This window comes from Prorops nasuta, unplaced genomic scaffold (genome assembly GCF_024137725.1).
Source record: "Prorops nasuta isolate Cenicafe-Biocafe unplaced genomic scaffold, Cenicafe_Pnas_1.2 PNAS00033, whole genome shotgun sequence".
Taxonomy (NCBI): domain Eukaryota; kingdom Metazoa; phylum Arthropoda; class Insecta; order Hymenoptera; family Bethylidae; genus Prorops; species Prorops nasuta.
This window is the reverse complement of record NW_027116830.1, coordinates 1,548,902-1,575,723: the sequence shown is the minus strand read 5'-3', so window position 1 is coordinate 1,575,723 and position 26,822 is coordinate 1,548,902. Positions and strand designations below refer to the sequence as shown.

Sequence of the window (26,822 nt, the reverse complement as noted above, 5' to 3'; positions counted from 1 at the left end):
TCATGGAACGTGGAGCAACGATCCCCACTTTCTCCTACATTAGATTATTACAGTATTGCTTTTCCATTCAGTTCAGTGTCCAGTCTAGAGTCTCCTATACGTCCACAACTCCCACTTACATCATAAGACGTTACGTAAGAAAGAGAGAAATTTGTTGAGTTCTCCCTACTTTTATACTTTTGATCACACATAATTTTTCTTCAAACGCAAAAAATTGTTACGGGTCAGCGCGAGCAACTTCAAGATAAGAAACTTTCGATCTCGATTCTCGTAATCGTATTAGTCGATTAACGTCGAGCGAAGTATAAGCAGCTCTTTGACTGGAATTCTAATAAAATATTGTGCAAATGGCGAACAAATCTGGTCGGAAACACCTGGTGAATAATGTAGACGATGCAGTACCGGAAACACTACATGGATTGTGTCTGACGTATCCACATCTCGAATACCACAAATCTCATAAAGTGGTGTTTTCTCCAGACGTTCGTAATTCTCTAATTTATCGCAATTTACATTATTTCTGCACATTTTTCTCTATATACAGAGTGACATATTGAAAATGTAACAAGTCTTTTTAAGAACCACAAATATTTATATAACAAAAGTTCGAACATGGCAAGTGATACTTTGAGGGAGAAACTTATTTTTCTTCTTTTTATAATAGATATGCATATGAAAAAACGGTATTAAATCAAGAATATGTAAACATTGTAAATTTGTTTACTATCAGCCAAATCCATCGATAAATTTTGTTATATTTTAGTGACATTTTTCGTATATGTATAAGGTTAAACATTTCCACTTATCTGATGTCATTGTGTTGGTACGAAGCAGCCCTATTATACTGACCTGCCGACCTCCTCATATCAACCCTTCGAGCGGAGGGTGTACTACCCTTAAAATCGTAAATGGAAAAGAGGACAAGTGGCATATTATTTTAAAGCTTTTTAAATCCTCTTTACAATATATTCTATGCATTTTCACTTCATTTAAAAAAAAAAAAATATTTGTGTTTCCTAAAAATACCTCTGTTACCTTTTCAATGCAATAGCGAGTATACGAACACCGAGATTTTTATCCTTATTTTTCATTCATGAAACGTCGTTCAAAATCTTGGACTTAATTCGTCAGTTGATTGATTATTTACGTTTAGTGGCGGGAAAGGAAAGATAAAGTTGCAGTGATTTGTGGCGGTGGAAGTGGACACGAACCATTCACGGCAGGTAATTATTGGTTTTCAGAGAAAACGTTCGAAATTAGGGCCAGTGCCATTAAACGCCGTTAAGCTAAGGGGTTTAAACCGAGCACTTGCTTAAGGGGGAATCCTGCTATAGGAGGCCTATAAAAAACGTTTTTCGAGGGATTTTTTAGGATAGAAATAATTGAGCCAGTCCAGTGTGCGTTTAAAAATATATTAATACATATTTGATCGTTATACAAAAATTTGGTAAAGTGAAAAATATTGAAACGCAGTTTGTGCAACACCTTGTAATTGCAGTCTCCAATTGGCGAGAAAGATGCAGCTCGTAATTTTCGTCTGAAACAAAAAACCAAAGAAAAATTTAATTTTTATATGTATATTTTCTAGATGAACTAAGAAAAACTCAAGCAAATTGTGAAGTTGATAATTTTTCTTGAAGTTTAAAAATAATGGGATTATTGCAAACTAAAAAATCATTTCAGCTTGATAAAATAGTGTTTTCAATTTTTTTTTCATGATTCGTTTTAGTTGAAATTGAAGAGAATAAAAACTGAAGCGAACAAGGTTTGGTTCGTTTTGATAGGTCATATAGTTTTGGTGTAATCACGCTCGCCAGTTTGAAAAGATTATAAAAAGAATCTTAAGAAAACGCGCTTTAAAGTTTATTATAAGAAAAAAGTTAATTTTCGATTACTTACAGTAACAATGCGTTAATTAGCTATTCCTGCTCCATAGAGCAAACCTTCAGCTTCCTCATGAAACTCGTTTTGATGTAATTGCTCGAGTCTGCTGGCCGTTCGAGCTTTCTTGCTGGAAAAAGACGCTCGCCGATTTTCCCTCCCGATCCGTTGTGCATCGACGTTATCCGCGAACATCTTGCATAGCTGGCCGATTTTTAAATCGAGCAACTGCATGGTACTTAAAATTGAGGAATATCCGTCGTTGAACATTCCTGCAGCTATGTATGCAGCAATTTCGATGATTTTATGGCCAGAGTTCATTTGTTTCGGGCTTATAAGCCAGACAGTGGAGTTGAAGGATTTGTTTGAATTTTGCGTGTGCCCGCCTAAAAATCGCGTCAAAAGTTCATCATTCGAGAGCTCTTCGTAAATAGGACGAATATGTTCCTCCACATTTTCGTCGATCAATCGAGCAGGATGCTTGAAAGATTCAAGAGAATTCGTGGCTTCAGCTTTGCGCCAATCGCACCAGCTTTCGGCGCCTGACGGGCAATTTTCGTGGCGAAGATTTATATCGGTCGAACAATAATGATCCAGCGTTGCCATTACAGCTTTTCTCATATCTTCGAGGGAATTAATATTTTCTCTGATTGCCAAACCATAATAAGTCGTCAGCTTTTTAATGACGCTTTCCGCCAGACCCGATTCGCCCCCGAGCTTCTCTCGCTGTATTTTATTTCGAAGCAGACTGTCCATACGCTTTTCTACATGTTCCATACACTCATTTTTAGTAACAGGACAATCGTCACCATATGGATTTATTTTAAGAATATCAGCAAAAGTTTTCGAATCGCCGTCACCGATATAATTTGTATATTTTACTCGGAATTTTTCAGTAGATCTCATAAACATTTCTATGATCGAATCTACCTCCATTTTTCCTGTCGAACCTTCGTGATTCGAGGAGCATGATTCTTCGTGACCCTCGTAACATCCTTGAATTTCGTTGCTGTCCAATGTGCTTTTCTTCGGGGTACATGAATGACAGTACGCACTTTTTACGATGAGATCGACTATTTTGCCAGAATAATATCCAATTAGAGTTGTTACTCCGAACAATGAAGAGAAGCCACGTTTTTTCCACGATCCATCGCCGGAAACTTTCAAACAGTTTTCACTTCTCCCATTTTCTACATTTTTTTCCTGCTCTTCTTTGACAGCTTTTTCACAGACACTTTCAAACATTGATTTCGACGCTGAGTATATATGCTGCACTATTTGATCGTATGTAGATTTGGTCAAACCTTTACATATGTCCATAAGTCCACAAAACACATTAATGCCTTCTCGTCCAACACCAAGAAGCCTCATAACAAACACAATTCGTCTATTTATTTCGAAACCGGTGTTTATTAACGGTCCTGAATTTATTTCACGTCGGCCGCACCTACACGTTAGCACAATTTTAAAACCCAAGCCTCGATATCCGCTTTCTGCAAAGGTTATACTTTGTTTACAAGATCTGCATATTACCATGTCAGAAATTGCATGAAACACTGTCAGAAACTCAATTATACGATAACAGTGCCATGGATATACAATTATATTCTCGGTACTTGCTGTGGACAACTTCTGCTCACTACTACTTGTGTTGCACTCTTCATCGTCAGCTGGTCCATTTGTATATCGATTCCCATGAAATCTGCGTTTTCGTGGCCTTGAAGAACGATGACTGCTCGATTTTTTACCTTTAGGATAGCTTGACATGATGTTGCAACGATGTGCACACGACAAAATTCGGAACAAAACTAATCGTTGACGCTAGAAGCAGCTTGTCTCAAGGACGTTTATATGTACACGAAGAGCAATTTATATACATATCCTTTATAGTCCGTACTGTATTTTAATACAACATTTCTACGAATTCATGCCATTGCTTCGAACAGCCGTTAAATCTTTGCAGGTACACAAATCGGAGTTATTAGACCGAGGGTCGGAGCGCGCACTTCAGCTGTCCGGGTACTCGTATACCTGTTCGGCCCTCCACCGAGTCTAGTGCTGTACCTTCAAAAATACTGTCAATTGGTCTATATTACTTTACGTACATATTCTTAGATATATTAGGGATAAATTAAGAGGGTTCCTCCCCGTGTGACATGTTGAAGAAATCAATTTTTGTTGCTTAAATGGATTCCTAAATATGTATATGGGATATGCTGGTAAAGTAGTTTTCTAATATTCCACATCATTGTTAAGCTCAAGCCGTTATACGAGAGAAGGGCAGCAGATGTTCGGAGCACTACACGAGCGTTCGGCGTGGTGGGGGATGCCGGGTCTATTTTGACCTTTCTTATGGGACTATCTGAGACATTGAAAAACGACTGTTGAGTGAGAGTTAGAGGTTAAGTTTATGCTTGTGAAGATTGATCAAAGTGAAGTTTGAATATTATTTATTTTTGCGATGAGTGGTAAGAAAGGAAGCAGAGCCACTAATGTGCATCCCAGTCGGCCTAAAAAACGAAAGTTTTTTGGAAATCGTTATACATTGGAAGCTGGTACAGATTTTACATCAGCTTCGGCTAAAAAACTTAAAGATAACATCAACATGGAGGTGCCTATTGCTTCAAGTTTTGCATATTGTATTTTGGAGTTTGCTTCTGTATTTTCTGCCATCTCTGCAAATGTCATTTGCAAGGAATGTAAAAATGAGGTATTTTTCACGCAGTCAAATTTGCGAGGCTTGGGATTTAAAATTATCCTATCTTGCAACTGTGAAAGACAGCAGTTTATCCACTCGTGCCCATTAATTTTGAATGCATACGAAGTTAATCGTCGTTTTGTTTTTGTGATGCATTTGTTAGGCATTGGTCAGCAAGGAACTAAGCTTTTTTGCAGTCTCATGGACATATCTGGTGGTATTGGTAGTTCTACATATTATGCACTCTTAGAAAATATTCATATAGCTGCATCTGCAGTTTACGATGCTGTGTTAAAACTTACTGTAACGCAAGAGAAAAATGCAAATGAACAAGCTGGAAAGGCACCAGATGAACTAACTGTTTCGGGTAATGGCACTTGGAAGAAACGAGGGTTCTCTTCTCTATTTGGTGTCTCTACGTTGATTGGGAAATATACTGGAAAAGTTTTAGATACAATGGTTATGAGCAGTTTTTGCGGTGTATGTAATTTCTGGAAAAAAAAGAAAACTACTGATCCAATAGCATACGATTTATGGTACGAAGCTCACCAAGATCAATGCGACGCGAATCCTTCCGGAAGCTCCGGTAAAATGGAAATAAATGCCATCACGCAAATGTTTTCGAGATCATTAAATAAATATGGCGTTAAATATCTTACGTACATAGGGGATGGAGATAGCAAAACGTTTAATGGAATTATAAATGCCGCACCATACGAAGAAAACACAATAGTCGAAAAAGAATGCGTGGGACACGTAGAAAAAAGAATGGGTACGCGACTCCGTAATGCAAAAAAGTCCAATGAAGAAATCGGTGGAGAAGGTACAGACAAACTGACTGACAAGATCATCAACGAAATGACAAAATTCTATGGACTAGCAATCCGTCAACATTCAAATAGTATTGAAGAAATGCAGAAAGCGATTTGGGCTACTTTCTATCATAAATGTTCATCGGATGAGAATCCTCAACATCAAAACTGTCCTGAGGGTAATGACAGTTGGTGTAAATGGCGCCAGGCTGAAGCCAAGGGCGAGCTCGGTCAATTTCTTCACGATAAACCACCTTTAGCGCCGCAAGTTCAAGAAATTGTGAAACCTGTGTACGAAGATTTGTCAAGAAAAGATTTGTTAACCCGATGTTTAGGAGCAGAGACACAAAACGATAATGAATCTCTATATTCATTGATCTGGACTATCATTCCAAAGCATCTTCATTGTGGCCCCAAAATCGTCGAGATTGCAACATTTTTGGCTGCAATTATTTTTAACGAAGGATTTGAAGGAATAATAAAAATACTGGCGACAATGGGCTGCTCAATTGGCCGCGAAGCGCATGCTTACGTTCAACATCGTGACGAAGGACGTATTGCTCGGTCCGAACGGCGCTTGAGTGATGTCGTAAGAGGAGCAAGAATTGAAGCAAGAATGGAACAGGGTGCCTTAAGGGAATTCCAAGAGCTTGAGGAAGGAGCGCTATACGGGCCAAGCATAGCAGATTGATGGCCAGTCAAGATTTTTCATAGTCTGAATAGTATTTAAACTTTTAAACGCATGTCAATATTTCAATTTTTAATATTTTGAACGATTCTACTTCAGGCGATAGGTACAACTATAAAGATTAAAATGCGGTTTTTTTTTTCATTTCAGATAAATTAATCAGTCGCAATCGTTGAGACCGTTCTGCTCCGTTATTTCTTCATGGGAACATTCGAAATGAAGTCATGCACTTTCCTGTGAATATTTCGCCTTAACAAAAATTTTACATACTATTCAAATATCAATAAATATAGAGTAAAAAGCTGAGGCGTGTATCTTTTCATAATTTTAAGAAAAAGATTCCCAAAAAAAGGTTAAAAATCCCACTGTCATACGGAGGGGCCCCCTTAAGCAATAGAAAAATCGATATTTTGAGACTCCTAAAGCAGGATCCTCTGATTGAACTACGAATTGTACCAAAGGTTAAAGTGTGACAGATTGATCTTACCTAAGACCAGTGCTAATCTTCAGTTCCGTGTAATGGCACCGGCTAAAGAGAAAGTGCTGATATATATAGTGTCACATAATTTGTTTTATGCCGCGATTTATAGGTTATGTTGGCGCTGGGATGCTAACAGCGTCAATCTCTGGCTCGATTTTCGCAGCGCCCCCTTCGACGCATATAACACACGCTATAGAGAGTGTATCAATGGACAATCCGCGTAAGTAATATATATATATATGTATATATATGTAGTGTCAACACTCTGAAACAACTCCTATGTCTATATCTATATACATTTATATATATATATATATATATATATATCTATCAACTAAAGTGCCAATCACTTTCAGCGGGAGTCTTCATCATCGTACCAAATTACACCGGTGATCGTCTCAATTTTGGAATTGCTATTGAGAAAGCTCGTCAAGCTGGCATTAAAGTTAGCAATAAACTTTATGGCGCATTACGAGTTAACCTTATACGCTTCGGTTTTACATATATAAGAAATGTCACATAAATTCTATACTGTGCATTTCACGCATAACTCAAATTAATTAACAATTTCGTCTCATAAGCATCAAGAATTAATGTGCGGAAAATCTTGAAATTTACGGAAATTTCCAGTTCTTGATGGAATTTCTTTATTCGAGCAACAATGAAATGTAGATAATTGATGCTCAAATCTAAATTTTCTTATTACTTTAATTTTCGAATTGTTATTGAAAAAGACCTATATTGCAATTAGCAGTTACTTTCCTCTATGGAATATTACGAGTAACACATAAATTCTTTAATGCGACAAGAATCATGACGCAAACTGTTTAATTTGTGCGTTTCAAGAGTTAATTCGAAATGAACCTGAGTTATCGTCTCATAGATATCAAGGACTTATTGAAAAAAAAGACAGGAAAATATTGTTGAAAATTTCAGGTCTTAGATTTTGGTTTGTTTAACCCTATACACTCACTATTGACCTGAAAAATCCGAAAAAAACTTTAAAGCAATATTTAATCGAGATTACACTTAAAATGGGACATTTGGCACCATGTAGTGGTGTTGGAATTTTTTACATAGATAAATGTTATATATCCAAAACAATGCGAATTAAATTTTCTATATATTACATATTATCTAAAAGTTTTGCAAAGTTAAAAAATTATACATATAATAAATTCTACAACGGATGTAAGTTGATTTGAGATCTCCATGATCTCACGTGACGAATGTGTGATTTTTTAGAAGTGTGAGTGATTAAGGTTAACCGTTATTAAAGAATAATTAAACTCCAATGATATAAGTTTGAGCAAAATGTATAGTAAATTCTCGTTTATTGTCAGGAACACTTTTCTGTAGTGTTATTTTTATCTTAAATGAATTTGCATCATACGATGAAAAAATGTAGGTACGAGAAATCTTTGTCGGGGAAGATTGCAGTATTTCGAAGGAGGAGCAACGAGGAGTTGGTAAACGAGGATTATCAGGAATGATATTTGTAATGAAAACCGCTGGAGCTCTCGCGGAAAGCGGTCGTCCTCTTGAGGATGTGGACTGCATAGCCAATGTAACTTTAAATAATATGGCGACTTACGGCATTGGCCTATCTGCTTGCTCCATTCCAGGTATATGCAGTTTTTTATACCGAGGATAATTAAAATTTAAATTTGAAATATAAAACAGGAAATACTTTTAAAATTATTTAAAAAATTTATATACATATAATAATCGATTGTCGAAAACTAAAATTTTTACACAATGCAAAAAATAACCACCATGACACCAAATGTAATTATTAAAGCTCCGTAAATTGATTTGCAAGGTCAGGGTTTGATGTTCGAGATGGAACCTGACGAAATCGAATGTGGAATGGGTATTCATGGTGAGGCGGGTTGCGAAAAAGTGAAGATAGGCTCTGCTACCGAGGTTGTTGCCTTAATGCTGAAGAATCTATGCAATTCGTTATTCCTCGTACCGGAAACGGAAGTGGCTGTTCTGATCAATAATTTCGGGTCCCTCAGTCAATTGGAACAAGGGATCGTTGTTTACGAGACGGTTACACAACTCAGTAGAGAAATTATTTAACCAATTATAATAAAGAAAATCTGTATTTATTATCTATTTTTTATAATCGTTAATGTTTGATAAACAGGGGCCTTGGGTGTGAAGCCTCTCCGAGTCTATTCAGGACTGCTGGTAACATCGTTGAATAGCTCAGGAGTCCATATAACGATTTTAAAATTGGTCGAGCCACATAGAAATCTTCTTATCAGATGTTTAGACGCAGAGACGAGAGCACCAAAATGGCCAGGCTGCTTTTATAGCGTTCCTCTGGAAAATCCTCCAACTCCGTTTGAAGAACAGAAAAAATTGCAATTACCGAGGAATCGTGGACCTACATTGAACGAGGAACAATCGAAATTGTTTAAAATTTGTTTGGAAGCAGCTGCCAGAGCTATTGTCGTGCAGGAGCAAACTTTAAACAAACTCGACCAGGGCTGTGGAGACGGTGATTGTGGAAGTACTTTGAAAAGACTCTCGGAAGGTGACATAAAGAACTTATTAACTATAAATAATGTTCATTTCCGATAACTATGTGTAGGATTTTTAGAAAGCTGTATATCGGTTTAAGAGAATGTGTTTTTTGCCTGTCTATTTATATATCTTTAAATATCCTTACAATTCATTAAGAGCTCTTCGTAATTGTTGTAGAAAAAAAGATAACTTTTGTAACGTCGCAGCACCGCAGCTGCTTGACGTCGTCAAGATACTAATCTCCAACATTTTTTAAATCGTTGAACACGGCACCTTTTTTAATAAGATTCAAAGGGTTGTAATTTACAATCGGATGACCTTGAAGGAACTGTTTACTACCAATTTACCCTTAAACCACGCGGTCCTTTTTTACATCCTTACACACTAGATTTTTTACATGATTAAGTTTTAAAGATGGATTTTTTAACTGACTGTAATTGATACAAATTTGAACTCTTTTTAGGAATTTTGAGTAATCTTGATAGTTTGCCGCTTTCTCATCCATCATCGTTACTCTCCGAATTAGCAAACATTGCGGAAGAAACAATGGGCGGTACTTCCGGTGCTTTATACTGTTTATTTTTTACAAATGCAGCGAAAGAGCTGGTTTCGTATAAACATAAAAATTGGCAAATTACGTGGGCATATCTATTTCGAAGCAGTGTCAATGCCTTAATTAAGTATGGAAGATGCAACGTTGGAGATCGAAGTATGGTAATATCAGTTGTACCCTCGATTTCTCGTTCTCGGTTGATTTTTTTTTTTTTTTTTCGTAAAATTTATGCGATTGCATTAAATTCCTTTTGTCAAAAGTACCATTTATAATTGATTAAAAAAGTACAATGCAATTATCGACATAATTTAGTCGCTTATCTAGAAGAATAAAATATAGTATAGAACTCTATAAGCGTTCTTTTTCAGCTCGATACATTGGAGCCTGCGTGTAAAATGTATGAAAAAATAAAGAGCTCGTCGAATAAAAAGAATTTTGAGCTAGTTGCAGCTGCTGCTTGGGAAGGATGTAATTCTACCAAAGACATGGTACCAAGGTAGAAAGGAATACTTTTAATATTTGATTTGAATTGTTACAGGTTGCTGAAGAACCTACACGTTCATTTATAAAATTTTTAGAGTTGGTCGTGCAAGTTATGTGAAGAATACCAAGTATTTACAGGAAGTGGATGCTGGCGCATTTGCATCGGCTACGTGGATTAGTGCAATTCTACAGGCAGTTATCTTAAACAACAAATAAAAAGTGGATTTATTTTATTGAATTTCTAAAAAACAAGAAATGTTTAACAATTACAATAAATAATATAAAATACCCTTAAACCTGTACATCTACATGTTTTTCAAAAAGGTACAGATGCTCTTCATGAAGCTCAATAATAAAGTTTTACTTTTAAATTTCTATCAACAATTTTTAATGTATAAACTTATGGTATTGCAAAGCCTTGATTGATGTATAACTTGGTATAAAATATATATTGTAACATTTTCCTCATTGTAAAATAAATATAAATTTTTGTATAGTAGAGTATAATTTATGAATGAAGTTTTAAGGATTTTTAAGTGTAAATATAAATTCTCTATTTTATTTTACTATTACTCAATAATTTTAATAAAATACGTTAAGCATAATACGCTGGAGGTGCATTTAAGTTTTGAAAAACTGCCAGCTGGTCTTCGGTGAGTTTCTGAGCGTACCCATCGGAATCAAACCAACTATCGTAGTGGGTTCTTTTGAATTCTCCAAGGACATTTCTTATAGTCGTCTAAAATGTTGAAATGCATAGTTGAGTTAGGCAGATATAATGTTATAAATCTTAATTGCAGTTATTTTAAATAAAAGACGAAGATCATCGAATCAAACTTACTGGAATAGGTTGTGGATCGTTAAGATGGACATTAAGAATTTCAAATAACTCCGGCACGTGTTCTGGAAGATCATAGGGATGAGCTTGAATAAACGCGCAAAGACCAAGTATTCCTGCATGCCTTCTTCGTAAAGTATCATTTTTATTTATATTCTTTTTGTGTTTAGTCTGCGCCTTTATCTTAAATTGAACCTGCAAATATGATTATTATGTAAAAATAATTGTTCCTAAAAGTGTAATCCGTTAAGAGATTTATTAACATAAGTCTAAAATACCACATAAGCAATAACTCATTATTACTCACCAGTAGGTTTTCCTGCTCAGGAATAAGTTTGTAGTGGAGCAGACCACCGAGAACACGCCCAGCATTTTGTTGAACTTCTAATCTTTCATCCTCCAGTAGTTCTAAAACTATATCTTGAACACAATTAACCCAGTTTGGATCACTGAAGATCACTGCCATATTGTGAAAGACGAAAACCATTAAGAACTCTAAACAATTAACTTTCGCAGACCATGAACTGCTCTTAGAAAGTTTTCTAATTTCCTCTAAGACTCTCGGCATATCATCTGATAAAACGAGAGAGCGGGCTAGCCCAGCCAAAGTTTCCTTACACAATTTTTTCCAATAAATTTTGGAACTTTCCGACTTTTCGATCTGACACAAAATTGGCAAAAGTTGATAAAATTCAGGGATCGCCCCATCGCAAGCTGTCTCATTTACACTGTTCATCCACCAACAAACCGTTTGGAATAATTGAAGCATGGGCTTGTTTGCCGAGGATGCAGGAATTTCATTTGTCAAGCTTAAAGAACCACTTAATTTTTCATCTTTATCAAACATTTCTAATCGCGTAGCTACTTCATTCATAAATTCCTTGCTCGTCGAAGGCACAACTTGATCTTTAGCCATTGTCTGTATCTGAGACGTTACTTTATTTATAAAATCTTGAGTCGAAAAGGACTTTTCTTTGTCATTAGCAAGTAGCTTTAATTTTGATAGCATGCTTTCCATAAGTTCTGGAGTCATTGAAGAGTTTTTCATACCGTCAGCAAAACTTTGTAAGTGTGGCATAACTGAATCATAAAGTTCTTTCGACGATGATGGTTGCTCTTTATCTTTATTAAATGCTTGCAATCCCGGCACTTCTATATCCATAGCTTCCTGGACCGATGAGTTCTTGTCGTCATCATTGGCAAGCGTTTGCAATAGTGGCAGTACTTTATTTATAAATTCCTGAGTCAAGGATGTAGTTTTCTTAGAGTATCTATAAAAATTTAAATTATTCTTACAAATTGCAGCTAGAATTTGTGCCAGTTTGCATCTAACATCTTCCAGTGGATTATCAAAAATTCTTTTCTCTATAAAAGGGAGCAATCGCATTGATAGTTTTGCAGCTCTCCATGCATGATTGGTTATTGCAACCTGCAATATGCGAATGCGAATGCATTGAAGAAATGAAGTCTCAGATTCGCCTTTCTGAATATCTTCTGCCAGGGCTTCTAGAAGCCAATAATGCATTGTAGGATCTCTTTTGAGCATAGTCAGCATAGCAAAAAAGCTCCACTCAAATTGGGTATCCACGGTAACATTTGAGATACCTGTACGTATAATAGGTAAGAGCTCTTCCCATAGCTTAACAGTTGCATCAAAAGGCCAGTGTTTGACACCTCTTACTATTCCAGATAAAACTTCCACTGCTAATCGTTGACTGCTATCCCTGTTTTTACCAGTATCTTCGACCAATCGACGCAAATGAGGTAAAAATTTATCCAATAAAATAATTCCATGATTTCGGAAGAGTCGTTTGATAAAAATAAATATCAACATATTATATTTCTCTTTTTTATCCTTTTCAATTAAATTAAAATATGTAAACAGTTGATCAATATTTTCGGTTACATTGAAAAATTTAATAATTTCTGTTTCAATGGCTGATAATTGCTGATTGGGATCATAAATTGGCTTTTGGGAGTAAGGTGCATTTATCTCGAATTTTTTTGGCCAAGCATAGTAACCAACGTAAGACTTATGTATAAATGAAAACTTATCCCATTGCTCAGAAGTCACTGGACGAGAATCATAGTCATATTTTAACCATTCGTTATCTTCTCTTTCCCCTATCGGTAATTCTCGAGAGTTTTTAAGTTCCTCAGATATTTCTAGTGGTATTTTAGGACATTTTCTCTTTTGCTGGCATAAAATATAAGTCATAACTTCAATTGCAGACATCCTTTCGATTTCTGAATCATGAATTAATGCTTGCAAGAAATATTGAGCCACTTTAAGAGGAAAATGATGATCTGGGTGAACTAAGACGTCTATAAAATTAACTCCCATTAATTTATGGCGCCAATAAATTTCCTTGGTTAAGATTGCATTAAGTAGATCATCAACCAATTGATAATACATTTCAATGTTCGATGTCGCAAGTAATTTTAAATAATCTTCTCCCTTTAAAATTTCTTCCTGTGTACAAATCGGTAAACTAGGTTCCTGGCCACTTTTCCAAAATTCTTTAGCTACTTGAACACATTTATCCGGTACTTCAAGGTTAAACATGATTGTTTCTAAACTAGTTATTCTCGCTCTTATTAGATCTCTTAAGTTGATAATGGAGGGTTTTTCAGAAGTTTTGCACAAAACAAGGGCAGGCCAGAGTTCTTTAAACATTTGCAAATCATTCTCCAAAATAAATGCTTTAGGTCCTGCAATTAACATCATAAAAAGCGCTCCCTAAAAAGTATTTAAAATTATTTGAGATATTCTTAAAATCCTATTTCAATAATTATATAGTATTCCGTTTAATTAATATTTATTAATAGTATTATTAACTGTATACCTTATATTCTTCATGATATTCTTGTGTGTCTTTTTTAAGTATTTCTAAAATCCGCGGAATAATGATTCGATAGGAAAATTTAAATTCTCTTATGGTATCGTAAAGAGCAATTTGAGCAGACTTTCTAATTTCTGCATATCTACTAGTGACTAAACTAAACAGATGTAATATAATAAGTTTATGAGTTTCCGTAAGAATTTGGGCACGGCTTATCCTACGCAGTTCATGCAATAATCGAACACGCTGTATTTTGAAAACTGCAGGAGTTCCTTTGTGCTTGTAAGGTGATAATTTGTCCTCACAAGTTTGTCTCATAATCTTGTGACCTATCTTCTTTTTTTTGCAAAGTGCATAGGATTCTTTTTCATCCAACAGTTGTTTCCAAATCTAAAATCATTTTAAACGTCAAAATTAAGTGAAATGGATAATTATACTAGTTTACTTAATCTATTAAATTAACAAAATTACCTGTATCAATGCCATCAAGCTTTCAGTATCATCTTCAGCATATTGCAATATTAGTTTTTGTAATTTGGACATGACGTTTACTACATAAAGTCTAACATTATTTCCATCAGGCATTACTATCTGGCCTTTAATACCAATAGTTGGTGTAAAAGCATAGATAATAAAAGCAGAGTCATGTAAATGAATTGGTGGCTCGGACCACACAGGCAATACAGGCTGGCAACTCTTAATAACATAATTTATAATTTGTAGACTAACGTTTAGCTCTTCTCGTGATAAACTCTCTGAGTCGTCACAATATTTTTCAACTTTTCTTAGTTCAGTCAATAAATACTTGTCAAAAAGACGCTGAGCTACTGAGATCTCTTTATCAGTAGGCACATACCACTTCATATTGACTTCCAAAGGTTCAGGCTCACCCCAGTCTCTGTAATAATTTTTACAGAATGTGTTCGTTACATAAAGAAAAGCAACATATGTCATTAATTTAACATACCTCACGTAAGGATATTTAGGATCACGGTAATTCATGCTTTTCAATGCCTTCACAGTAACAAGACATTGAAAAATTGAGAACATTAACTCGCCAATTATCGTAGCTCTTGCCTTTGCCTTTAACATTAAAAGGTGATCCAACAGATTTTCCAATATATCTATGTATGGCAATAAATCGGTTCCAGATGATGGGGTAATAATTGCAGAGAGTAGTAACAATCGATAATAAAGTCGGCATTCCAAAGTTTCTGATTTTTTTGCATCGCCTAATTTAATTAATAATTGTTAGTAGTTTTATTTTATTTAAGTAGATCAGATCAAATAATAAGAGACAAACATACTTTCTTCTATAGCTTCCATTATCATATCTGAGAGAAGAGGAACAAATGTTTTTAAAGTTTCTGGACCATTTGCACTGGCGAACCCTTGACAAAGCTCGGCTGATATACGTCCAGCTACCGACGGTTCAAATATTTTTTCAACAATAAAATCACGTAATTTGTGTAGCGCAGACTTAAAAATATCGTCGCTCACTCGAGAAAATAGACTTTCGAGCAAAACGGAAATAATTCCTTGAACGGGCTCTTTCTTGGGAGTTGCTTTCCCTGATTGCCATTTTGTAGTTTCTTCCATTCTAACAAAATCTATAGAGCTAGAATCAATAAAGACAAAAAGACGATCTAGCAGTTGCAGAATGAAATCTTCGAATTGGGCAGTTTGCTCGGCAATCAAACGCTCTTCTTCGTTTAAATCGGACAGATTTCTGGATGAATCAACAATAGGAATTATGCACAAAAGAACAGCAATAAAGCGGCACGTCAAATCAGATTTTCGCGGATCATTAGGATCTATGCCTGGAAGAACTGCGAAAAGGAGTGGCAGAACGTGCATTGGTCCCTCGGAATAAGTATAATCTGAAAATAATTAGTTGATAATTTGTGAAATTTAATTTAAATTGTACTTTATCGTTATTAAATTATATATAACGTGTTATAGATACCTTTATTACGATTCCTACTACCTTGCGCAAGTGGCCTAGCAATGGCAACTGAGCAAAATAATGTTGTTAAAAATTTGTGTGGCTTTGTCAAGGAATCTACAGCAGAATACATTTTTTCCAAGATTGGAGGTATTACCAACTTTGGCCTCATCATAGCTAAATACCGCAAAGCATTGTAAGCTGCCATATCAGACATTTCATGCATTCCTATCATAGCAACTGGCAGCATGCTCTCAACAAATGCATCAATATCTGCATCAGTCAATTTATAATTATCAGGAATTGAAGTTTCCCATGTCTCTTTCTTTACTCTTTCCCTATTAATACAAATTTTTTAATTATTCATTTCCATATAATAAAATAATTCAATAGGATACTTGAACTATTTTAATCCTTTGCACTTCAAAGATGACTCTCAATTGTCATTTATCAGGGAATTAACAGCTATCTTGGATGCAAAGGTTTAATATGTACTAGATGCTAATGTTAAAATTACCTGTATAAACGGTACACAAACTGCTCAGGAATTTTCGATAGTAGCTGTCTTAACTTTACTGACCATTTACCTCTGTTGGCTGGATAGAAAAATGTTGAAATAGTTTGTAAAAATTGATTCAGATAATTTTGTGCCCTAGATCCATTGCCCTTAAATAATTCTATATTATACATTTATCACTTTTATCATTATATGAGTCAATTATTAAATAAAGTTCATACCAGGTTAGCAACCATCCATATAGCCATTGGGTAGGCATCCAATCCACTAATGCATTTGCTCAACGTACAATTTGACTTAGAATTTTTATAAGCTACTGGTAAATTAAGAGAGCGAAGAAATTTTGTGAATAAAAATGGAAGATACGGTTCCCAATTAATATATCCAATATTTTTATCAGCTAATTTAGCTATTAACCATAACATATCACTTTCCTCGTGTGCTAAATTATGACAAATTTTCCAAAATTCCATAATTTCCTCAAACCATATTTTAAAACCTAAGGAATGATGCTCTGGAGGTAATTGTAATGGCAAAAATATTGAAAGAATAGAAATAGTTTCAGTTAAACGTGTTTTGGGTCCATCTTGCAGTGGATATAACATAGGCCGTAATTCATCGATAATTTCTTGAGTAGCACTTAGCTAGGAAAAAAATACAACTTTTAACTAGTTTACTTTATTTATATTGGAATATAATTACTTACTGGAAAATAATTGTGGACAGCTTGAACTAAAGTTACAAAAGTAACATGTTGGTAGTTAAAGCAATATAAATCAAGATTTTCTTCTTTGTGTCTTTTTAGATAAACCATTAAATCATATAATGGCCGCCATGGAAGCTCTAGCTCTTGTGGAGAAATTACTCCTTTTCTCCTAAAGAAGAATAATTAAAAATTAAACAAAATGACTAACAATAATCTAAACCTAATTTCAACCTATATTTAATTAGTATTAATCAATTCTTACTTAAGTAATAAGCATATAGTAGCACTGAAATCCTTAAACAATTTTGAGTTCAGTTTTGGTATTAAAATCAATTCATAGAGAAGTTTGACAAACATTATATGATCCTCTTTACTAAACTTCATTCCATAAAGTTTAATATATCTAAAATAAAACATAATTAATATTATTTATCTTTTTTAGACCTGAAATAACATATATAAAATTAATTTAATTTAAATATTGATCAATTACATATAAATTAATATAAGATCATTATCCTCATTAGATAAAGATCTGTAATAAATTGTTAAACTTATACAGTAGAGCCTCTAAAAACTGATGAATCATGCAATAGCCGTAAAGACAAACAGTTTACATTAGGATATTAAATAATTTTATTTTTAATTTGAGAATTTAACAAATATCAATTTATATAATGATTAACATTAAATTAGAAAGGGAGACAAACATTTAAAAGCATATTATATAAGAAAATACTTACTTTACTAATTGAGATGTCCAAAAAGCACATCCTGGTTGAATATCTTTTAGCATAGCTGCTCTACCAAAATTTGCTTTAATATCTGCCAAAAATTTTGTAGATTCGTCCTCCAGCTGGTCTTTATAGGGCAACATTTGATAATACATATCTTCTAATTGAAAATCATCGTAAGTGATGTTTCGCTCCTTGAGAGATGATTGCAGTACATCCATGAAATCCATGGTTCTGTATGTTAAGAATTATATTAAAGAAATCCTTTAAATTCTATATCCAAATCGAAGAACAGTACTCAGCGTTTCCTTATTCGAACAACTTCTACACTTGTTATGTTATGCCTTGTCATTGGTCATTCAGGAAACGGCAACTCAAATCCTCTGTTAAGTCATTTTTATCGCGTCATGTTACTTTTGCAGGTTATGTTTTCGCATTCCTGGCAGCTAGTTGGCTGCTAGCAGAAAAAAAAGGGAGATTGGGTTGGGTGTATTGAGTTATTGAGTATTCAGCTAGTGATGAATGCGGCACGCATATGTATAAGCGCGCTGTCTAAAAGCGCTGAGAAAAATACTCAATATGATTGGTCAAATACAAAAAGCGCTGAATGACTAACCAATCAAATCGAGCATTATATTGTTATTTTACTAATTTTGCCGATGCTTTAAGCAACATGTTATGTATGTGTACAATGTAGTTTAATAACAGAACGCACCTATTGGCGTCATCTGTTAGTGCAATGCAGATGAAAATGACTATTTAATTTTGAATAATATTTCTGAAATCGTGTAATTCGTTGTGTTGTGCATACCAACACACACACACAAACATATGTATACCTATACCTACATATGCTGAATAATAAAAATATGAAAGTGCAGGTAATAACATTTATGGGAGTAAAATAAAAGTATCTGATTCGAATATAATTGTAAACAGTTATGACAATTCTATCAACACCGAAGATTTTATTTATTACCTTTATTTTAGTTTATTTATGTAAGATGTACAGTTTATCGAATATATGTCAAATTTTCAGTAGGCACATGCGGAGCTGTTTAAAATATTGATAATATGAAAATTTTAGTTTTACACAACCTGTGATTAATTAGACCCCCCCCCCCTTCGGGGTATACATACAAAAATGCGAACATCTGTACGTCTCTGAAAAATCTCTTACATAAAATTGTGTATTAGAGATATTTTAGATAAGTAAATATCCACTCTTTCTTTGTAATTTATGGGTAGACAATTTCAACTACTCAAATTAAATATATTAAATACTCTAACAAATTTTTTTTCAATAAAATGCAACGATATGATTACGTTTGTCAAAAGTATCAAGTTTCTTTTTTGCGCGAGGATCAGATAACGTGTATACAGGGTGTCCCATATATAAAGGCGATAATTTTAACCACCTTTATTCCTGATGTTATTTAATTTATAAAAGTTCTCTAAATCATTTTGTATAAGGATCGTAAATACAAAGATATTCAAATTATTAATGACATATAAATGGAGCGAGAGGAAGCATTTTTTCGGGTGAATGCTTCCTCTCAGCAATACTTATAATAAGAATGAAAATATGTGTACGATATTAGAAATAAAATATTCATTAAAACAAATATTTATTTCAGCAGGGTTTTTAAAAATGCCTCTCCATTTCTGTCTACTGCAGCAACAATTCATTCCCTCTTCGAAAAGCTTAAATTTGATGAGTTATTATTTTTTTGATAAGTGTATCGATCAGTAACAAAGAAAATGCGAGACGCCTTTCCCGGTAAAAAAGAGGTATTATTTCACTTAAGGACCCCGACTGCCTGCCATCGACCGTCAGCGCACAACGTACATACAGCAGTCGGCTTAAGGCGCGTAACCAGCATTCAAGCTGGGCTCGATGTTCTATTTCGTCTCCTCGTGGGGACTTATACAATCAGCCATGTTTTAGGGTGAACCCTACCAAGTCGGGTTAACTTAACCAAGGATTAAAATGGTATAGTTAATGTAACGGGAACTATACCACTTTAACTCTGGGTTAAGTTAACCCCACTTGGTAGGGTTCACTCTTAGGGTGAGGTTCACCAAGCCGGGTTAACTTAACCCAGAGTTAAAGTGGCATAGTTAATGTAACGGGAACTATACTACTTTAACTTAACCCAGATTTAAAGTGGTATAGTTCCCGTTACATTAACTATACCACTTTAACTCTGGGTTAAGTTAACCCGACTTGGTAGGGTCCACCCTTAGGACTCCCTGAAGCAGCTTACTCTTATCTCAGGTTGCCTAGGTTGCTTGGCATGGCCCTGCCTTACTTTCTAAAATAACCTGGACTTTGCATTTTGCAGCGCCGGTCTTTTCATCCGGACTTCTGCCAGTCAACGAGGCTTATCCTTGACGTTAACTATAATCCACTCCTGAGCCAATCTGAGGACTCAGAGGTCGGTAACGTAGGGATCAATAATATTCTCTATTCGGTATCTTTTATATTCTTTATTCGGTATCTTGCATACGAAACGAGGAACTTTGTTGTACAATAACTAAGTCGCTATCTTACAACACAATTGTTGCTTCTCGTAATTTCAAAATGTAGCTATTTAATGCCACTTCATAAAACAGGCTCGGTAAGTAACTTTTATGTGTTATTATTTTTTGTTTTCGAAATTTTAACTTTTGCCACGGTAAAAATATATACTTACCTAACATTTGGATTTCATTAAATTTTTTAATTCGAATATATTATTTCTACTATATTATGTACGTTAGACGATTTATGTACTTGCCGCCCTTTTTTACAGGCGAAGTTTGTTTTTTGCGGGAACTTTTCTTATTTGAATACTTATATGTATAATAAAATAACATGATTCTGTATAATAAGGTAGTCAGAAAATAAGTATTATATTAAAAAAGCGATTTGAAGAAAATCTTTGTTCACTTTTTGAGAATCTTACTGTTGTATTACATTGAGCAGATTGCTACGTTATTGAAAAAGTAAAATGACTTCAAGATCGGTTTCTACACAGTAATGCCATAATCTTGTCTCAAAATTTCGGCCTAAGGCGAGAGCGTGAAGGATCCCTTTAACCCTTTCGCTGCGAACAAAAATGAATAGGTGTAACCGAGCGGCGGATCAGATTTTTTCAGTAATATATATGTATACAGGATATAACAGCAATGATGTTTTTAATTTGAACCACATATTCTTGAAGCTAAACTAAGTAGAAAAGTCCTATACTATGACATTCGTAAAAGCATCACTGCTGAGATAAATCAATTTTAAACCGATAAATTAAGGCTTTGATTCAACGGAAAAATTACTTTACTCACACTTTCGTTGACAGTTCCCTTTCGAAAAACAGAAGAAGTTCGTACTTCGCCGTTCCGTACTGCCACACGCATCATGTACAACTATAGGTACCAATTATAAACATTACCTCCCGACGCCTTACATTCCTGATCCTGGTGCTGATGAAATTTATTTTCTGCCTATCTTTAAAAGGATCCTTGAAATCACCAATTAAGTTGAAAATTCTTGGTAACGATATACGACGTTATTTGTAGATTAATTTTGAAGCCGTTTCATCTTTTCGGTGATGCACCGTATGAAATATTTGATCTATAATGTGCCACCTTGAGTAAACCAAATTTTGTACATTATATATTTAAATACATGTCAGGGTTGCTGGTTCGGGACTTCTGAGAGTTACACAGTAGAGCATTCGAAACAATGCGCTTGGGTTTACGTTCGATAAGATCCGTCGGAACTCTCTTGAGGACCAATGCTTACTGCATTGGGGGTCCGATACATGCAAATTTTCACTAGTTCTAGCCCGGCACCCTTGCTATATAAAGAAAATACTACTAGTTTTATAAAAATTAATAAAGGTGAACATAAAATTATTTCAATAATCATGACCTTTTAGAGTAATTATTTTTTATGTAAGACACCAAAGACCTTTTGAAGTAATCTAAGTTCATTTTCAGTTTTTATAATCTTCAGCGTTTTTGATAAATTCATCAAACTTGACAAAAATTTTAAGATTATTTACTAAATCATTGAGAAAAAGTTGTAAAAATATTATTTGTAACATATTTACAGGAAAAATAAAGAAATTACACCGTCTTTGAATACATATATTTATTATTACATAAAAAAGTGTTTTTTTTATATTGTTTTACATAGATAAAGTTAGCATAAAATAGGTATAGCGCTCGACTATATATATGTGTACTTGCCATCGAGACACTACCGTGTCTCTTGATAGGAAGCAATGTAATAAATGAAAACCATATAGAAAGTAAGAAGACTTTCGTTGACGAAAATATATATATTTTCTATCAAGAATCGTCAAGAATTATTTGACAAAAATTGTATATCTATTATTTGCTACATCCTAACATTTGTAAAGTATAGCGACGTATTAAATTAAATCTAAAAAAGCTTTAGGAACGTTTCTGACACTATATAAACTATGCAGAGAAAAGCGTAGTTTTTAATGAAAAAAAGTAGAAATTATGCAATCATATAAGCAATTAGAATAACTCTCTTATACATCAATTTATACGCCATAATCTACAATTTTCGAATCCAATTGAATATCCTCGTATATCAAGGTAAATATAAAAGAGCTTTATAGCATATAAAAGAATGCTAAAAATCCATATTAACTATCACTACACTAAAGGATACTGTATTAAAAGCACATATATAATATATTATATATTATCCTAAATTATATTACGAGATATTCGGATCTGAAATTATATTCCTTAATAAAGTGAATATTCTCTATCATCAAGAATTATTTTTTTTTTTTGAAAATCTATCTTACTCTTTTGGTCATTTAAAATGCTAGCACTTATGATGCCAGCAAATTTTAGTGGGAAGTCATCTGGAATTACCTGAAATATACAGTCTACTCCATTGAAGTATACTGTCGTAACTCCTAATGTTTGGGGCTTGTCGTGTTTAGAAATTCCTCCTAATGTATAAATTATGTTGCTATTAATGGAGTTAGGATTTTTTAATGCACCAAGTTTGATCAAATTTACTTGAGCTCCCGTATCTATTAAAAATTTTCTTTTATGCTTCTTTAAACTTTTGGAATGTACAAGTAGATACGGGAGTTTGCATAATTTTGAACTAGAAGGACAATTATTTTCAGAAGAGAAAACATTTTTCAAGTTTTTTAGTGATTTACAAGTTTCATCTACTTTCTTCGAATCTCCCTGCCTTTCTATCCTTGTGTTAGGATATTTGAGCGAACCCTGACAATTGTATTTCCCGTCGTTCTGTTTTTCGAAATAGGACTCAACTGTTTTATTTTTATTATTATTGAAAATACGCTTTCTACAATTTTTCACCAAGTGACCAGTTTTCTTACAGTATCGACATTTAATGTTAGAATTTTTTGGAGCAGTAAAGCTTTCTTCCGAATTGCATTCTATAGATCTTAATCGTGACTTACTGATCCAAGGATTTAACCAGCAATTTTTAATATTATGGCCAGTGTTTTCACAGAATTGACATTCATTCAGAAATCTTTTCCTTCTTCGCTTTTCCAAAGAATTACCTAAAGCTTTATCGAATGAGTCTTCATAAGCTTCTTGGAATACTACTTCTCCACCATTGATATTATCCATCGTCGCTTGAATTTTGCGCGTTTCATCCGTTATTTCTTTCAAATTTTTATAAGGCCCAATTAATTTTGCGCGATATTTCGGCTCGATCGCATACCAAAATGTCTCTACTGCTAATTCCTCGACAAAACTTTTAATCGATTCTATCATACTGTCCCCAAAATAGTCATTAATTTGATCAATGATTACTAATATTCTTTTCTCCAAATTATTTATATCTTCGCCTTCTCTAAACTTTATATTTCCAAATGAAAGAATCAGGCATAAAATGGAATTTTTAAAGGAAAAAAGCTTGTACATATGTTCTTTTAAACCGTCAATAGTACATATGCCTGATTCTTTAATTTCATTTTGCAATCTTATCGAACAAACTGAACTTAACAGTTCTACTTTAGCCCATTCAGGGATTGTCCCTGTGGTAAACCCCTTCAAGTAATCGCATTGCTTTAAGAATTGGCTCAAAGGATACTTTCCATTAAAACCGTTGAAAAGCGGATTTTTCGCGACCACTTGCCAAATCATAATGTCAGAATTACCAGAAACTTTTTCTCAATTACTAATTACCACTGTTTTTCAACAATATTACATAATATGATCAGGAACCAGTTTAAAGTTTCACCTAATACACCAAATTTATAACGAAAATAGAATATCTTCTTTTTCTTGGAGATGAGATGAGACGTTTTACAGGAAGGCTTTCGTCACTCCTTTAGTCTTCCCGACGAAAATCCTTTGACTTTTATACAGTATCCTTGCCTTTTTTATACTCTTGAAATTTTTTAATTAAATTGAAATTCTGCAGCTACAAATAAAGTATTTTCATATAGGTGATTTAAAGTTAATAGCTAATATAAATATGAATTTAATTATATTCACGATCGATTTTTCTAAAAAGTTATATACGTTTATCTAAAATACGTCACGAAAGGAAATTTTCATTAAAAATTACAGCAAATTACAGTAACCACTTAACATATCTCGCCAATTGTTTGACTATTTACAGGATTATATGGTAGAGGCCCACATTTGCTCTAGAATTTTCTAACATGGCGCACAGCTCTCTATAAACTTCGTGAATATGGTCATCTATATCAAAGCTCCAGTAGGTACAGTCTGTTTCGAATGTATAAATAAAATTAGTAAAAGTGAGTTGAAATATGAATTTCGATTATAGAATTAAATTGCATTAATTTAATTAAAAATATAGAAAAAAAAAACATACATAAGTATACTTATTAACTATGCCATCATCGTATCAATACAGGCTACTCAAAAGCTTTCCAACAAAATTTCATTTATACTCATTTACCTATAACAAAGAATTATTATTCATAAAATAATTTACTCTCTTTTTTTCAAGATAAACTTTTTAAATATTCAATAAAAATACTTATCTGAAATTTTTTTGCAGTTAAAGTGGAAAAAAGTTAACCAATTCTTCTAATACAATAGGAATACACTTATGAATGTTTGTTATTTCTCACAGTCTTAATCAAACTACTTTAACTTGATTTAAATTTTACATAAAATTTTATACTTTTCTTATATCACACAAATAACACAATTTATTTAATTTTATAAGTACAATTCATGCTTCAACCCACTTTTACTAATTTCATTTATGCATGCGAAACAGACTGTACCGGAGCTTTGACAGGTGGTCATATTCACGAATAGTTACGTAGAGAGGTGCATGATATTCAAGACAATTTTAGAACAAATGGGCCCTTACCGTTTATTTATAATTAGTTATTATAGTGGAAAAATAAAAAAAAATACTTTCCCTACAAAAACTAGTTATAAATCGGTAAATAGTCAAGCTATTAACGACATATCACTTGATTGATAAAAATGCACAGTAGTTACTACTAAAAAATTCTTTTTATACGTTTCAGATACTAAGTTTACCATTAAACGTAACAAGATGCAATGATTTATTATCTCTTTCAATTTATATATTATTGGTAACTTACCCAAAATGAATTAAAACAACTTCAGATGAGGTACCTTGATTTTATTGGTTTAAGGAGATCACTACACTATTAAACCGAACTGGACCGAGCAAGTTGCAAGTTACTCAGAGAGAAGTTTTTATGGCAATGAATAGAGAGCTGGATCAAGCAAATGGACAGCAATTGTTATTAGTTATAGAGGAAGGAGTGTCCTTAATCAGCTCAGCCAATGATTGCATCCCGAAGTGTAGGTGTGTAGGGTTATATAGCTCTTGTGTTTCTCATTGGTTTCTCTCTTGACATTTTAGATATGAGAGGGGATCCGTCAGCCATAAAAATCCGGTAGGACACACAATACCTTTGCTTACGATTCTAAGAAATAAATAAGCATATCGTCACCACTTGGAGAGAGATAAAAATTTGTTTACGCTTCGAAAAAGCTTTGAGACAAACTAAGGCAGTGGGAACTTTATTAAAACGAAATAAAATATTCTTTAAGATTTACAAATACAGATATTTTTATTTAATTAAAATAAATTTTAACACTTCGTTGATTCAATTCCACTGTACGAGACACTTCATATATTGGGAGGTTTAAAAATTCTATGTCTATATATGATTTAAAGAATTGTTCGAGTTTTAGTTTGCAAAAATATTTAGCAAATCAATGTACGATTTTGATGGAAAAATAATAAATTTATTTTCTGTATATTTCTTAGACCTCTAGAACTTGAAACGATTTCTCGGATCATGGACACAGGGTTTAACACCTTAAAACAATAAAATGTTCTCTACGAGACAAAATTAAATCATTTAATTTATAAAAAGTTGTGTAATATATTCTTTAAATAGTAGAAAAAAAAATAGGAAAAGGAGTAAATGAATCAGAATTGCATAAAATATTTGTAATGTTCATGGTTTTATTGAATATAGCTTTTTATAATATATTTATCAAAATAATAGTGAAAATTATGCTAGTCTATATAATGGATCAAATAAAATAGATTGAAATCTATTTTGAGAATAAATGTTCGGATACGGAACGTTTGAAATACACCTGCGGCGTATCGTAAGGAACTGTGGAGACGCGTTGCGCCTGTTCCAAACGGCACCGGTCGCGCAAAAAATCGCTTGTCGTGCAAAAATGTCCACACACCACGCGTGAATTCATGTACCGTGTATTAGAATCTTTACTTGTGTATTGGAAAAGTGTTGCGGTGAGTCCAGGCTTGCAACTGAGACGCGTCCCACACACGCAACTCTGGACTCGACTTTAAGAGGAAATGAGAATGAAAGAAAAATGTTGGAAAAAGTAAGGATTTTGAATTTAGGCGCGCTAAAGTTGCATATCGTATATATAGATAACAACCGCGCGCGATGGGATCAGCCTTTAGGTGGGAGCACCTTGCTACCCGCTCATCCGTCAACCATCATAAGCGTTACGAGCAAACGGTGTTATTAAAGAAAAAATTATTCCAAGAAAGCCGCGAATAGGAAAATTCTCAACAAGTTTACATAT

The 26,822-nt window shown here is 33.8% G+C and overlaps 5 protein-coding genes across 6 annotated transcripts; 2 read left to right on the top strand and 3 right to left on the bottom strand.

Annotated features, from left to right (window-relative positions):
* The first annotated feature begins 307 nt into the window (after positions 1 to 307).
* On the top strand, positions 308 to 10,366 carry LOC136783375 (triokinase/FMN cyclase-like). Its single transcript, XM_066743482.1, has 10 exons — positions 308 to 482; positions 1,154 to 1,223; positions 6,670 to 6,780; positions 6,917 to 7,005; positions 7,969 to 8,185; positions 8,383 to 8,628; positions 8,713 to 9,105; positions 9,559 to 9,809; positions 10,017 to 10,144; positions 10,227 to 10,366. Exons 1-10 carry the CDS (start codon positions 348 to 350, stop codon positions 10,345 to 10,347), a joined length of 1,761 nt encoding a protein of 586 aa, XP_066599579.1. The 5' UTR covers positions 308 to 347; the 3' UTR covers positions 10,348 to 10,366.
* On the bottom strand, positions 1,393 to 4,169 carry LOC136783412 (uncharacterized). The gene is made up of 2 exons (XM_066743546.1): positions 1,900 to 4,169; positions 1,393 to 1,537 (listed from the first exon to the last, which is right to left on the bottom strand). The coding sequence occupies exon 1, from the start codon at positions 3,646 to 3,648 to the stop codon at positions 1,912 to 1,914; it is 1,737 nt and encodes a 578-aa protein (XP_066599643.1). The 5' UTR covers positions 3,649 to 4,169; the 3' UTR covers positions 1,393 to 1,537; positions 1,900 to 1,911.
* LOC136783443 (uncharacterized) lies at positions 4,299 to 6,202 on the top strand. The gene has a single exon (XM_066743606.1). It carries the CDS (start codon positions 4,343 to 4,345, stop codon positions 6,080 to 6,082), a length of 1,740 nt encoding a protein of 579 aa, XP_066599703.1. The 5' UTR covers positions 4,299 to 4,342; the 3' UTR covers positions 6,083 to 6,202.
* Positions 10,151 to 25,411, bottom strand: LOC136783374 (proteasome activator complex subunit 4B-like). Of its 2 annotated transcripts, none has more exons than XM_066743481.1 (14): positions 25,359 to 25,411; positions 17,724 to 17,948; positions 17,243 to 17,383; positions 16,981 to 17,149; positions 16,496 to 16,918; positions 16,275 to 16,423; positions 15,779 to 16,095; positions 15,120 to 15,692; positions 14,780 to 15,044; positions 14,284 to 14,710; positions 13,816 to 14,202; positions 11,277 to 13,709; positions 10,973 to 11,164; positions 10,151 to 10,870 (listed from the first exon to the last, which is right to left on the bottom strand). In XM_066743481.1, exons 2-14 carry the CDS (start codon positions 17,942 to 17,944, stop codon positions 10,727 to 10,729), a joined length of 5,841 nt encoding a protein of 1,946 aa, XP_066599578.1. In that variant the 5' UTR covers positions 17,945 to 17,948; positions 25,359 to 25,411; the 3' UTR covers positions 10,151 to 10,726. The 2 variants fall into 2 exon arrangements, with proteins under 2 accessions (XP_066599578.1, XP_066599577.1); XM_066743480.1 differs by lacking the exon at positions 25,359 to 25,411 and adding an exon at positions 18,013 to 18,168.
* Positions 22,031 to 25,458, bottom strand: LOC136783377 (uncharacterized). The gene is made up of 2 exons (XM_066743483.1): positions 25,325 to 25,458; positions 22,031 to 24,153 (listed from the first exon to the last, which is right to left on the bottom strand). The coding sequence occupies exon 2, from the start codon at positions 23,871 to 23,873 to the stop codon at positions 22,482 to 22,484; it is 1,392 nt and encodes a 463-aa protein (XP_066599580.1). The 5' UTR covers positions 23,874 to 24,153; positions 25,325 to 25,458; the 3' UTR covers positions 22,031 to 22,481.
* Between the last annotated feature and the right edge of the window lie 1,364 nt (positions 25,459 to 26,822).

Coding starts and splice junctions, on each gene's coding strand:
- LOC136783377 (XM_066743483.1), bottom strand. CDS start 23,873: ATGATTTGGCAAGTGGTCGCGAAAAATCCGCTTTTCAACGGTTTTAAT.
- LOC136783374 (XM_066743481.1), bottom strand. CDS start 17,944: ATGGATTTCATGGATGTACTGCAATCATCTCTCAAGGAGCGAAACATC. Junction 16,096..16,274: donor TTTGTGTACCGTTTATACAG/GTAATTTTAACA, acceptor TTGTATTAATAG/GGAAAGAGTAAAGAAAGAGA. Junction 10,871..10,972: donor ACGATCCACAACCTATTCCA/GTAAGTTTGATT, acceptor TCAACATTTTAG/ACGACTATAAGAAATGTCCT.
- LOC136783443 (XM_066743606.1), top strand. CDS start 4,343: ATGAGTGGTAAGAAAGGAAGCAGAGCCACTAATGTGCATCCCAGTCGG.
- LOC136783375 (XM_066743482.1), top strand. CDS start 348: ATGGCGAACAAATCTGGTCGGAAACACCTGGTGAATAATGTAGACGAT. Junction 483..1,153: donor AAGTGGTGTTTTCTCCAGAC/GTTCGTAATTCT, acceptor ATTTACGTTTAG/TGGCGGGAAAGGAAAGATAA. Junction 8,186..8,382: donor ATCTGCTTGCTCCATTCCAG/GTATATGCAGTT, acceptor TTGATTTGCAAG/GTCAGGGTTTGATGTTCGAG.
- LOC136783412 (XM_066743546.1), bottom strand. CDS start 3,648: ATGTCAAGCTATCCTAAAGGTAAAAAATCGAGCAGTCATCGTTCTTCA.